General features: G+C 35.9%; 1 protein-coding gene across 1 annotated transcript in view; it reads right to left on the bottom strand.

Moving 5' to 3' along the window:
- Positions 1 to 13152, bottom strand: part of FARP1 (FERM, ARH/RhoGEF and pleckstrin domain protein 1) — an 81331-nt gene that overhangs the window by 37012 nt on the left and 31167 nt on the right. The window contains exons 10-11 of the mRNA XM_029283003.1: positions 12552 to 12792; positions 148 to 338 (exon numbers count right to left, since the gene is read on the bottom strand). Coding sequence (XP_029138836.1) covers positions 148 to 338; positions 12552 to 12792 — 432 coding nt within the window. The remainder of the gene's footprint in view (positions 1 to 147; positions 339 to 12551; positions 12793 to 13152) is intronic.

Below are 13152 nucleotides of genomic sequence, written 5' to 3'. Positions count from 1 at the left end.
ACTCTGCCATCACTTCTAAGCCCTACTGCTTATGTAGCTTAAGATGGTGAGAGATAGCATGGAAGTTTTTAAAACTCATCTATTGAAAGCAAAGAAAAAATGCTAAATGTTCTTTGCATACCTAATAGGTAGAGCCAACATCAGTACCTTTCTCCTGACCTCCTCTTCATCGTCTGCGCGGACTCCAGTTTGATCATTCAGCAAGGGACTGATCAATGGAGAAGCTTGCCTATTATCAGGACTCAAATTAGGAGACAAAGTTGCATTTGCTATGGCTGATCCACCTTGAGAATTGATTGACAGTTCTGAAAGGTGAGGGCTGCCAGCAAGAGAGCCTGCTGAAGGAACAATACAATAAATTCAGAAAACTTTAATTTAGTAGATATGAAGATTAAATCCCCTCAACCCATTTAAGTAATAGGGCATCATAAGGTTCGGAGGAGTTATTGGTATTTAAATGATTGCAATCTTTTGGGCAGGGTTCTCTAAGTAGTAACATAAACTGTTCTGAATACAGATAACTGGTTGGAATAAGTTTCACATTGCTTGTAGCGGTGAATTTTTTTTATTATTCGCTGCTTTCTTAGCCTCTATTGAATTGAATGTAACCAGCTCTAGACATCATGAATAGTTGTGGCAGATGTATAAGCCTTTCTTAGATCTCACATAACAAACAGGTTGCTGTAAACAGTGAAGTTGCTACACTTGTCCTCAAACACTTCTCCTATTGTGTTCCTTCATGCATAACAGGAAAAAAATAATGTCTCTAATTATGGTTTTGAACAAACTAGTTTTATGTTATGCCTAAATAAAACAATTGATTTGTTCAATGTCCAATCCAAGATTAATCCAAATTTTTCATATCATGGTTTGTCAACTAATTAAAATGAGACAAAACCATATTTATGTAACCAAATAAAATGGAAATGGTTGCTTACTCAAAACCACAACTAGGCAATTTACACTACATCCTTTCTTTTGAAAAAGGAAAATGAAGACTCTTGCACTGTTTATGCTTACTTACTTGCAACTGAAGTTGAGTAAAAATCATTTATAAGTAAAAAAGTCAAATTTCTCTACTAATATAATTACTGTTACCATCAGTTAATAATTACTATCTAATTTATATCATCCAGAGAAACAACTACTGTGATTTATTCATCCCACCCATCCCAGTCATTACATGCATAGCAAGGAGGTGCAGCTAACCTTCCATCTTCTCCATACATTTCCCTTATAACTTGATCCATTCCTTGAAAAGTGGGTGAATGGTGAAGTCATAAGATAAGGAAGTCCATATTTAGATTAAATGGAATATTTAATTTCAGCCACTACTTATAATTCCTAGAAGCAACCTAGACTCCCTATGTGTGTACAGTTTCATGAGGGGGCAGAATCACATCCAAATAGGATCTTGCTATATATTTTTTCAGACTTCTATCTTCAGTTTTTAATATCTCAATCAAAGGCGGCATTACTGTAATTTTTGAAAACCCTTTTACTAATGCAGCCTGTCATTTTTACTGCACAAGGTGCTAAAGAAATGCCTAGGAGAAAGTCACATCTAGAACAGATGAAGTAAACTACTTCAGGCCCTCTGGCGATATCCAAGAAAATTAATACAGTATACCTTGATGAGTTGCTCCTTTGAGTGTTTGGGATAGAAATGCTATATTGCAACAATAGAAGATGGATTATTTCAAAGCTTGTAATAGGACAGTTTCAAATGGGCAGAGTTATGTTAAGTGCCTGACAGTATACATTTATGGCTATGTGAAATAAAACAGTGAAATAAGTTTCAATTCCCTTTCCTTAGAAGGCAAGTGGGTTACAGATTCTGCAAAGGCACAGCACAAAAATCTACGGAGGTTTTTATAATGATACCAGCCATTTCTTTATATAACTTTTCCTTATGTCTTTTACTTTCCACGGGATTTTAATTTAGAAAAGTGGATATGCTGTCAGCTAGGAAGTTATTAAGACCCAAGCTAAAATGTAAGTGAAATTCTGCAGTTTCACACTCATAAATAAGTTTTCCTTTTTTGAAAATAATGTTAGAATTTTAATTTGCACCTGAGCATCGAAATGGGATTTGACGGGAGCAGGATCTGGGAGTAATTTATTTTTCAGTAATATGTGTAATTAATGCATCTTTAAGTAAATCACCAAGATTCATATTCATCCCATTATCTTTTCCAGCACCAAATTCCAACCCCAAATTATAATGAGAGATTTGCCTGCATTAAAGACTTTTGTTCTTAATATGCTAAAAATCTGACAGAAAAGTCACAGCTTGTTAACACAATGTCAATTTTATTGACACTAGTACACAACCTTATACAATATTTTCATAATAAAGTGTCCACATATAAGAAAAATGAGAGGAAAGGGTTTATACTCATAAAAAGATACCTTCTAAGTTTATAACTAGTACATATTCAAACTACATTTACTAAGGAAATGAGGGTGTCATTTTAAATATGAAAGTAAAAAGGCAGGAATTCTGGTGCTATACTGGTTTCATTACAGGCTGAAAACATACATTTCATTGTGAAAATATCTAAAGTACCCAAATTAAACATAGTCTAAATCTCAAAGTTTTATAGACTTGCCAGAGAAAAATTTAAATAATGGCAAATACACATCATTTTCTATTTATCTGGGAAGTGCTTAAAAAAAAGGAAGCACTACCCCAAAGTTGTTCAGAAGTTCTGGTATTACATAGTATCCCGTATAGGGCTTTGGGGAACTTTCAGATCCACCTTCCTACTGGGGCTGCACAGAAGCCCCACGTACAGGAATCCAAATTGCCCCAGGGAGCTGAGAAACTCATCACCCCAGACTAAGTATAGTAAGAATTGGCATTAAGCACTTATCTGTATTAAGCTGATAGGTGGGAGACTATGTAGTAATTGAGCAGTGAAGGCTCATATTAATGGATGAATCCAAACATATCTGGATTGCATTCCTAGAGGTTTTACTTAATATTGATCACTTATCAAAATATCTGGGAATCAAAAGATCATGAATATATTCTAGGCCAAAAGATAACAACTATAATAGATTTTTAGGTTCTAATTTTTTTCTTTTCTAAATATGCATTTCTAACAAAATTAATATTTTGTACCTTGCATGCCAAATAAATGGATTACTTTGTATTTATCAAAATGATCATGCATATCAGTGTTTTCCACTTCGCTTCTAAGAAAAACATTTCAAAGGGAGAAAGCTCCTATGTTTAACAACAGTTGGGATTTTTTTGTTTTGAATAGCTCTTACAAGGAATAATCTTCATGTAAAAAACTGATAATGCAAAACATTATTATACTATGCAAAACATTATTATACTATTATAATCTGAAGGTGTGAAATGCTTGCTATGCGCTGCATATTTTTATGCACAAATGTAAAATTTCTATAAAAACCAATGACATTTTAATGCCCCCAAGAATCACACCTCAATTTTAAATTGATATCATGTGCGTTATTTTCCCTGTAAGCAATGTAGAGAACTTATTGTTAATGATTACGTTCATGATTATGTTCATGTAAAGCTTTGCCGCAGTAGTAAAAACGGTGCTAATTCCTTTAAGGGGCTGCATCATTATATAAATTAACATTCAATCTTTTACTTTACTCACAGGACTGAAGATGTTTCATTGCTTGATGCCTGTGCAACAAGGCCTTTTCCAAAATCAGATGTCCAGAAGAATATAGCAGATAATGCATGATTCCCTAAAAGAATTCTTCACAAGTGTATGAAAGGTTAAGCTTTCCTTTAGACTTCTAGACGTCATTAAATTAGAATATTTCTGAGCATTCCTAGATTATGTTCCTACAGACCTCATAAATATTTATTATTTCAAATTTTGTTTGATATTAACTCAAGAGAGAAATGGAAATGTATTTCACATTCATGTTTATAAATAGCAAATGAAGTAATTTGCTGCCAATCAAACAGTTTATTGGTGCTGTGATCTGAAAATAACCTGTGTTTTTACGATGTTGCACATCACCATCAGTACTTTCTTTTCCCCAATCAATAATTGAAACTTCTATGTTTGGGAAGGTAGAATCACGGCTACACTGATTTAACCATCATGGTTTTGGAAAACGTTAGAAAGAGGTTACACAATTTTGCATGCCTGTTTCATAAACTGCATGTATACAAAGTATGGTGCTTTTAATCATTTGAACAGAAATGTTTTAATTGTGCTCAAGAATCTTTTTAATAGACTTTGCACAGGTCTATTAAATAGAGCTATTTTCAGTTGACAAACAACTAGAACCAAAACCAAAACTTTTGTTAACTGTTCCAAACGGACATATTCAAAGATGAATAGAAAGAGACACATTCAACAAAGAATGTATTAGAAAAATGCAGACACAAAATCAGAGCTCAAAAGCTGGCACCCTTGATGGTTCTAATTATAAGCCCGTGGTAAATTCTAAGTGCAGTACTGTTATTATTATTGAATCTCTTCCTAATTCAATCATACAAGAAAGTTGCATGGAGGGATAAAAAGGGCCGTAGAGGCTAAGAAATCAATATTCGTATTCTGCCCCGAATCAGAATGACGTAATATATCTTCCCATGGAGAAAAAGTATCATGTTAGGAGATAGGGAACAGTGCTCATGTTTTCTTCTCCCCACCTCAAAAAGAAATTCAATTTGGGCAAAATTATTACAGTGTTAAAGGAACAGAAACATTTTTCTGACTTTATTAATAATAATAATAATAATAATAATTGCTGCTCGGGAAGTGATATAGTGTTATTACCACAGGAAAAAATGGGAAGAAAGAAAAAGCTGGATTCCTAAGCTTAACAAGGATAACCATGATAATGGTGATGGTGAATGATACTGTATGTGAATTTGGAAGATCATACTAAGAACACATACTTGGTCAAGCAATTCAGCCAATAATTTCAGAGCACAATAAGCAAAGGAGTGTTTTAAAGCAAGATACCAGCCAGAAAGAGTGGAAAATTTTCAGTACAAGTAATAGAAAGCAAAACAAATTTAAGATCATGCATATAGGTGAATAAATAGATTTGTCTTGACATGCTTACAAACAATCAGCAAATTCATAACTAGGTTTAACAGCCAGTAACACCACCTCTTTAATACAAATTTCAGGATAAAGTGATATAAAATAGAATTAAACAGTGGCAAGTACAAAACTGAACAGTAACCACAGCAGTTAAGAGTATAGTTGAATACTTTTGACAGAAAAAAAATGACAGGGCATTGCAAACTTTCTAATAGCGGAATAGGATGCGTGAATTTAAAAGAATAAGATGCTGCTCTTTTCTATCTTTATTTTTTCTACCACTGAGAAAAAGTGGAAAAAAAAGATGACCTTTCTTTAAATATAAATACAAAACAAACAAAATAACTATGCATTAAACAGTGCTTAATGTAATCATCTATGCATAATGGGCTATGGACCCAAATTATAGCTCAGGCTATAGTTACTCTCTATTTTGGTTTAACCTCTCTCAGTAGAGCAGTGACTTTGCTTAAGAGAAATTTTGCATTTAGAATAATTTTTAAATTATTCTTGATGTTTCTTTTACTAAGAAATGAAGGGGCAAATGTTCCATAGAGTTAATATGGAAGTCACTATTTCCCATCATATTTATTTTCATTTTTGAATTTTGCAAAGCAGGGTCCTACAAAACGCAAAATTTTACAGATGAATCACAGTAACATTCTGCATTATGCCTCCCTCTAGGAAAGGGATATTGGGGTGAGTGATAAACAATGCAAAGAACATAAGATATATCATGCTTTTAGTATAAAGATAGAATAGTGCAAAAAAGCTTTTTCCTTACATAGAGGCACATGCTGATAAAACAATGCAAACAGTGAAATAACTAAAAAAAAGTTATAACCTTATTAAACAAATGACAAGAATGAGCATGAAAATCTCAGCAATTTTTAAACTGATCTTAATGTTAGATTTAGAATTTGTAATATGACCAGAAAAGAAATGGATGATAGAAATAAGGCAGTAATTTATATCTCAGATTTTGTTAGTTGGGCAGTCTAAGAAAAAAAGATGGGCAATCTAAGAAATTCTAAAGAGCAAGAGCTCTCAAAGCTGATGGGGGCTTCATATTTTGCTTTATGATTTTTTTTAAGCCAAAATCCACATTATACACACTGGAATCTCAGCAATCCTTAACATAATCCGCTAAAGATAGGAATGATGACACTTTGCTTCTAATGTACATATGCAGATAAAATTGATGAGTTTTATTTTCCCTGTTTTGAAAAGTGACATGATAAATTTGCTTTAACTGCTAATGTTCTATGGGGGAGAGGAGGCAGAATTGGGGAAAAGCAGTGCCAGAGAATTGCTTTGGAAAGAACACTGGCAAATAAATAACAAATTATCTCACTGCAATAGATATGTAAAAATAAAAATAAAAATTGCCCAAACCAAAAAGAGTGATCATATTGATTTTATTGGGAATAGCCCTATTTTTCCAGATTTTTCTTAAATCCCCCTCTCTATAAGTAACTCAAGGCAGTGAACATAACTAATACTCCTTCCTATTCCTATTTTCCCCATAACAACAACCCTGTGGAGTGAGTTGGGCTGAAAACGACTTGCTCAAAGTCACCCACCTGGCTTTCATGTCTAAACTGAAACTATAACTCATAGTTTCCTGATTTCTAGTCTGGTGCCTGAACCACTAGACCAGGGGTGTCAAACTTGCAACATCACGTGACATGTTGCGACAAATCACGACTTTTTTCCCATTGCCGGCAATGGGGTGGGCATGGTTTCGTCATGACACATCCGGCCCATGGGCTGGCAGTTTGACACCCCTGCACTAGACCAAACTGGCTTTTTCAATTTTAAAAATGTCATCATTTTATCCTTTATAGAAACTACTAAATTTACACATCCCTTTAATAATGGTTGATGTCTAAATAGGAATAATTAAATTAAAATATGTGGTATATGGGGAGGAAAGATCCTCCAAATAATGAATAATATAGTACCTTAATTCTCATTACCAGATGGATTAAACATGTGTATTATTTTAAGTGGGGGGGAAAAGGAGAATAGCCATGGAAAGATTCTCTCTCATTAGGAAATAAACATGCAAGAAACAGTTCATTCATGGACCACCAAGCATATCAACAGTCAGGAAATAATGACATTCTTGAAAAATCATTTTTAATTGAGAATTATTTGATATATTTCATAGAAGCGACAAAAGATGATGATGTATTCTGGGAGAATAGAGAAATGAGTTTCCCTTCTTCTGGAATATAATTTTTCAAGAAAATCATGAATTTCCTTCCCTCTGGAATATATGTGTGTGTTTTTGTGTGTATACACGCACACACACAGACATAATCATTTTTTACAAAAAAAAAACCCAGGGAAAATGTTAAGATAGGACTGCTGTTTCCATGAATGATCAAAGTGAACATTTTGTTTAATCTTTTCCCTACTGTTAAAAGGTATGTTTATTGCTTTATTACAGAATTTCAATAATATTTAATCTATCAAAGAGACACAACAAGTATAGACAAGGAAATGGCCATGAGATTCTAATTTTTATATTTTTGAATCAGAAATCTAGAGTGTCTCTTGATATGGTTCATAATTTTATGCTAGCAATAACATTTAATGTGATTTTAAAGAAACTTAAACTTAAATTTGAGAAGATGACTGTTTCTTTGCTACAGTCAAGTACTCATGTGTGTTGCATGCATCATTACAAAACACCAGGCTTCTTTTCATAGATTTTCTAGTTTCTAACTTGCTTACCTAGACACTAGCTGGTTTGTCAAAGACCCAAGTTTAAAAGAGGATGAAAAATGATAAATTGGTATTAATACACACTCACCAAACCCCAAACCAGTATTTGCTGGAATTAAGAACATCTGACTAAAGAATATAGGTGAACTACTATTATGATCTGTTGCACAGTTAGCCAGATTTTCAGACTGGACTTGGCATTTTTATCCACCTAATGCCGCATCAGCATTGTGGTTGCCCTCGGGGGACCGGGTGGGTCTGGTCAGGGTGGGTGTGGCCTACTGGGTGGGTGTGGATGGAGTGGGTGTGGCCTACCCAGCTCTACATCGTTTGCGTCAAGGGTGCCTGTGGGGGCGTGGGCAGGAGTGGGACAGATCTGAGGGTCTCTGGCAGAAGGGGATGGGACCGGGGCAAGCACCAAAGCATGGTCCATTTCTTCATTCCTCACAAAGAGTGACACCTCCCCAGCATACACCCAGGGGGCGGGACAGACACGACAGGAGTTGGTTCCTCACTGTTCCTAGACGGCCTTGTGGAGACTGAATGCTTTTCAGCATAGATGGCCACCACAAAATTGTACATTGGCTCCCGGCCAGCCTGGGCCAGGGCCAAGGCAGCGGGGGCCGTTCCCTCATTGTTTCCAGGATGGCTTCGCAGACCACATGAAACCACTTTGCAGGCCGCATCCGGCCCCCAGGCCTTGTGTTTGACATGTCTGACCTAATGAGTTCTTCCCAAGGACTTCATTATTACTATTATTATTATTATTATTATTATTATTATTATTATTATTATGCACATTCATCTAAAATAACAAAGCAAGCGTATTTATTTCAATCACAGAAAAGGAGTTGTTTAAGTTACATCACAAGATTGTGTTTTGCACAATGAATACGAAATGTCTATCACTTAAAAATATGCATGGCTGGCATTTATATGACCAAATTGGCCTGAACACTGAATTCATGTAAAATCCCATATGTATTTCTTAATCTTTCTTACAATATTTGGTAAATGCAACTTCTGCTGCTTATCAACATTCTTAATCATATAAAATTAATATTAGATATATTCCATGGATCTGATTTGCCAATTCTGATTAAAGTAACATAAACTGTGAGATTATTTTTTTTCCTAAAAAGGAAATTATACACTTGAAGATGCTTAGAGAAATAATTGAAGTAACTAGTGGTAATGAGAATCCCTAATCCACCCATGTTTGCCATACAAAACATTAGATTTATACTTCTATAGCACAGATGTCAAACTCAAAAATTAAAGGCAATAATTTGACAAACTATTCTTAGCCCCAATTTGATTCCCTTGACTACGTGAAATAAAATCTTCACCTCATTTTTTCTAACCACAGAGTTGTAGATTTGCCTATCTATTTTCTTGTTATCTACTGCCTAAACAATTATCTGAACTGTATGCCTATAAGGCAGTAACCCATATTAAGCAGTTACTAGGGTAGAAAAAGAGAACATAATTAAGTCTGAGCACATTAAATATCCCTATGTATATGCCTAAATTCCCAAAGCTGGACAGCAAGTTGGTAAAAAAATTTTTAAAAGCTAATCCTTTGAGATTTTTTTTACAGAAATCTGAAAATTTCAGTTTCCAGTCGGCCTGCATAACTACAGAGATAATTTTGCTTACAAGATGTCAATTTTTCTTATGTTAGCTGAAACAGATATAAACCGAAGTCCAAAAAGAGATTGGTGAATTTTGGAGAAGGCTAATTTAGTGCAAAAAGTTGCTTCTCGTAAGAAGAGTTAAATCATTATCACATTTGGCATCTATATACGGAGTTTAATCCAAATATTTATACAGATTTACTATTTCTTTTTTGAAGGCTTCAGAAATAGTTACCAACACTTCCTGTGGCTGTTCTATAAACCCAGGAAGCCATTAAAGCTCTGCTTTTAAAACAATTCTGAGACTATATAGAACAGTGGTGGTGAACCTATGGCACGGGTGCTAGAGGTGGCTCTTGGAGCCTTCTCTGTGGGCACACGCACCGTCTCCCCAGCCCCGCCTCCTCCCACTGCCCCCTCCTTACCAGCAGCCCCCCTGGAGGAGAGTCACCCCCTGGAGGAGAGTCACCCCAGCCCACACAAAGCAGTGCAGCCAAGGACATGGTGGCTGGGCAGCGGGGACAAGACTCTGCCCTTGTGCCCCACTAGCATGCAGATGCTGCTGTGGGGCATGGGCGTAGGGCGTGGCCACCATGGTGCTGCTGGGCTGCCCGGGTGATCTGTGGCGGGCCGTGGAGGTGGTGGGTGGCCCAGTGGGCAGGGCAGAGCAGGGACGGGGGGTGGGGGGCGGTTTTTTGGGCACTCGGTCTCTAAAAGGTTCGCCATCACTGATATAGAATCAACTACATGCAGCAAAAACCTGCTAATTCCATTTCTTATTTCTGATGCTTTTCTTTCAGTGTTACCCACAAAAACACATTTCATAACAATGCTAAGGACAGGTAATAAACATTTCATTTTGCATGGGCATAAATTTTTATATCAAGGAAGTTCCTCTAAATACAAAAATTCAGTTAAAATGCTGCTCATTTAATGAACTCCTCAATGTTTATACTCCGTCTTCCTGTATTTGTTAAATCATTAAATGTGATTTGAAATAATATTTTATGCCTTGACAAATATGTAAGCATGCAAACCATTATGCTGACTAGACATAGGATAGTGACTGTATTACTTTTCTCTTGAAAAAGTTGGATTATGTATATATAGCATGTATACAGAAGCTGTACACATATGGTTCATATTGTTCCTCACTCAGCTGAGAATATATGTGTGAAAATTAGTTTCATGTTTTTAACTTCCATCTGAATGGCTTAACTATTGCTGAGAACTTTGCAGAATCAATTGTGCCGAGTTTAATTTTGTAACAAAATTCTAGAATTCTAAAATTCTTCTAGAAACCATAATGAGGCTTTTCAAATAATTGCTCCAGGGTTTCATTTTTAAAATCCCAGTTTTTTCTCTTTTCTGTTACTTCAGTATATCCAAACAGAAATGTTAGATGTTTAAAATAAAAACCTGACATTTGTAATACTTCAAATATGTCTGATATATAATGTTGATGGGTAATACATTGCATTAGTTCTTATAAAGATGCATAATCAAACTTTGTAAAAAGTATTTGCTTAAATATCAAATTTCTTTCATTTTGACTGCAGTATAAAACTTGAAATAGAGGCACTGAACAGTAAGTTCCCCTCAGTACGAGAGAAATATATATTTATATATTATGCTGTTTCAAAAACAGCAATGGCTGCAGCCCTAAACACATCTATTCAGGGATAAATCCTAATGAGAAAAGTAGTAAGTTATTTCTAAATAAGAACCAACATTACTGATTTGCAAGTCATCTTTTTCTGTTTATCCTTAGACTTCATTAAGTGCAACATTTATAGCAACAGAGTCCTTTTTCTTAATGAAAAATCTACTGCCAAGATTAGCTTCTCTTTCAAAAACAAATAAAGAATATGCCACCATTATATTTTATTGTAAACCCCTTTAAACTACCATATCAAATTCTTCATCTATCATCTCATTAATATCATTCTAAATGTTAAAGGTCAATGTTTTTTTCTTGATAATTAAATATCAGCAGGTATCCTCTTATAACTTGGACAATTCCCAGTTAAAGTTCATATAGTCTCTTATTGAGACAGAATATAAGCTGTAAATGCTAAACTGTGGAAAGCTATTCCAACAGTGAGTTGATTGGATATTCCTTAGCCTCTTCTTAGAAAGACTGTCCAAGAATCTCAACAACTGAAGACATGAGTACCCTCTTTGTCATCTTCAGCTTCTCCACTTAACTGAATACTGCTAGAGAGATATTTATTTCTAGATCCTAGAGTTGAATTCAGCACTATGGGATTACTAAATACAAGAGGCTGTGTGAAAGGATTAACCATTTCTGAATCAGAGTCACTAGACTCTGTTCCACTGCTTGTAGACCCTTCCGTCATTTGTATAGTAGACATACCCCTGGCGTACAAGGATTGCATGATGGGACTTTGTTTTGATGGTGCAGTTGCTGGCATACCATTTGCCATACTTTTGCCTTCTAAGGGGACCATTTTAACCATTTGCCTTTTACAAAACCTCTCTGCTGTATATTCTTGAGCTGGAGTTGAAGATCCTTGGCTCAAAATAAATGGATCTGTTTCAGATTTGTTACAAGCATTCTTACATCTTTGCAATGGGGGTCTTTGCAAAACTGGGGAAAACCTGGTATAATTATGGTAGCTAAAAGTATGTCCATCATTATTTTTCCTCTTCGCCCTACATTCTTCAGAGATTTGAGTACCTGGCCTACCAATATTCATGAGGGGACTTGATTTTTTGCTGCTCGAATGCAAGGGAGTAGCCAGTGGACTACGGATATCTGGGCCATTAAACATTTCTTCAACCAGTGTACTATGCTGTGGGAATCTGAGATTCTCACCAGGAGAAAAGGAGATATTACCAGAGCTGTTATCAGTGCAGTCTTCCATGACCTTGTAGAATGCCTTTATAGGGGAGGCAGAGGATTCATTGTATCTATTTTTATTATGATTTTCACCCCTACAATCAACATAAACTCCACTGGTCAAATCACCCTCATAATTGTCATTTGTTTGGGAATGTGACTGACTCATTTGCCCTCTGAGGAGATCGTACTCGCTATCTACATCACTGCAGTCAATAAAAGGTATTGATGTGCTACTGCCATGAGTAGCTCTGGATGCAGGACCTGTGCTTGGCTGCTGTGTCTGAGATCTGCTGAGCTGTGACCTGTCCTTTACGACCTCCTCTTCCTCCTCCATCGTTGCCATTGTAGTACCATCTATCCCCTGGCCTTCCTTAGAGCTTTTTTTCTGGGAAGGAATTGTGTGTGGTCCACCATCTTCCACTGAAATTTTTAATTCCTTTCCCTGTTGGCAGCTTTGCACAACCAGGGAATCAGCACCATCTCCATAGGTAAAACTAGAACTCTGGAAAGAGAAAGGAAGAAATGTGATACAAGAGGCAATAAATTATCATTAATCTTTATAGCAACTGTTTTACAAATTCAACATAAATAGGACTCTCTTCAATATAAGAAACTCTTTATTTTCACCTGCCCCCCCCCCATTAAAACCACCTTGGATATTACATCTAGGGCAGGGGTGTCAAACTCGCAACGTCACGTGACGTGTCGAGATGTATTGTGACTTTTTTGCCATTGCCGGCAATGGGGTGAGGCGCGGTTTCGCTATGATGCATCCGGCCTGTGGGCTGGCAGTTTGACACCCCTGATCTAGGGTGTTCATTCCCTAGTCTTTCTTTCTGTAATATCTTAGTCCTTTCCATAA

Source organism: Protobothrops mucrosquamatus, unplaced genomic scaffold, assembly GCF_001527695.2.
Source record: "Protobothrops mucrosquamatus isolate PMUCROS unplaced genomic scaffold, P.Mucros_1.0 scaffold_35, whole genome shotgun sequence".
NCBI lineage: Eukaryota > Metazoa > Chordata > Lepidosauria > Squamata > Viperidae > Protobothrops > Protobothrops mucrosquamatus.
Note: the sequence above shows the minus strand (reverse complement) of the source record. Positions and strands in the feature narration are given on the sequence as shown.